The 1,532-nt window shown below is 59.4% G+C and overlaps 1 protein-coding gene across 1 annotated transcript in view; it reads right to left on the bottom strand.

Moving 5' to 3' along the window:
• Positions 1-7: 7 nt before the first annotated feature.
• Positions 8-1,532, bottom strand: part of LOC104279289 (protein Wnt-4-like) — a gene marked incomplete at both ends in the record, with an annotated part of 2,318 nt that continues 793 nt past the window's right edge. The window contains one exon of the mRNA XM_009876507.1: positions 8-60. Coding sequence (XP_009874809.1) covers positions 8-60 — 53 coding nt within the window. The remainder of the gene's footprint in view (positions 61-1,532) is intronic.

Here is a 1,532-nt window from a genome sequence, read left to right as displayed (position 1 = left end):
TCACTGCGAAGGCCACCCCTGCCGAAGAGATGGCATAGACGAATGCTGCCTCCCGCGTCCCTGCAACAGCACAAATCACGGTGGGAAACTGGGGCAGCGAGGCCGAAGCACCGAGAGGGATTTCTGGAAAGGGGAAGGGCAGAGCCAAGTGGCCAAAAGCCCCCTCCTCTTCCCTCCTTGCACATAAAGCCCCTCAAAATGGCAAAACATGCTATGGAGAGCTACCAAGTCAAGCCCTTCACTCTGTCTTGGCCTCCCAAGATGGGGTAACCCACGCAGGACCGTCATCTTCCCCTCTCCCAGGGATGCTGTTCGCTCAGCACCAAGGCTGGACCAGTCTCAGCATAGACACCTCGGCACTGGGAGCTCATTTGTAGCAGTGAGAGCCCTCTCTCGCAATAGTGAAGGAGCTGGGAACTGCCCCACAAGGTTAAAAACACGAATGAGACAGGCAAATTATAACCTGGCAGTTGGGGGGTGTGTGCAAAGGCTGGATTGCCAATGTGGGGAGGGCTCTACAGAGTTTATAAGGAGTTTGCGGGGCAGCCCTGCCCTGAGCTCCCTCCTGCAACCAAAGTATCTGGATTATTTCCACATCCAGGCACATCCCCTACAGCTGCAGCTCTTTGCCATCCTCTCACACGGGGTCCCTAGGAGCTCCCAGCATCTCCCAAAGGACCCTGCGAAAAAACCCACTTGGCTCCCAAAGCGCCTCGAGAAACCCGACGGGTGCAGCCCCCTCCCCAGCTCTGCGGGGCCGCGAGGCTCAGAAGAGCTCGCGTGGGAAGTCGGGGGACATCCCGTGGCATAAACACACGGGGATCCGCTCTTGCACCACCTGAATCCCCATCGTCCTCCGAGGCCGGCTGAGGACACGGTTGCTCCATCTCCGAGCGAGGAGGGTTGGCATTTGGGGCTACTCCCATGCTTGGGAGAGAAGTTGGGGGGTGGCTTGTGAGCAGGCATCACCCTGGCTGGCTGCTTGGACAGAGGACAGCTACTTTGGTGGTCGCAGCCCAGACTTTGGTGGCCTGGCTGTAATCTGGCCCCGGCAGCAGTGGCTGGGGGGGGGGCCAGTGTCGGGGGAGGACGCACCCAGCGCGGGGACTGAACCGCCTCCAAGTTAATCGAGGTTAATAGTAGGATCGTGTTGGTCGGTTTGTGCTGTGGCTGCCTAAAAAGAGACGACTTTTAGTTTCTGGTATTTCTGGTATTTCCAGTCCCTGAACCTTCACAAGACGAGATCTTCACCCCTGCGTTGAGGGGAGGAAAGTCAAACAAGGAGCCCGGGGTGGGGGGGAGGCTTTGCTCTGTGGGTCCTGGGATGGAAGTCAGGGGGTGTATCACAGATGGAAGTGACACCTGAGAGGAGGCAAGGGACGCTTCAGGGGTCTCTGGGGATTGCAGAGGGGCTTTCCCCTCCGCCTCCTCACCCTGATGCTCTGGGGCATCGCTTGGTTTGCTCACAGCCTCGTGCCTGCGGGACGCCTGCGTGCAGCTGGGATCAGAGGGGCTGGGGGGGGGCCCTGGCC

Source organism: Apaloderma vittatum, unplaced genomic scaffold (assembly GCF_000703405.1).
Source record: "Apaloderma vittatum isolate BGI_N311 unplaced genomic scaffold, ASM70340v1 scaffold33149, whole genome shotgun sequence".
Classification (NCBI taxonomy): domain Eukaryota; kingdom Metazoa; phylum Chordata; class Aves; order Trogoniformes; family Trogonidae; genus Apaloderma; species Apaloderma vittatum.
This window is presented reverse-complemented; position numbering and strand designations above follow the sequence as displayed.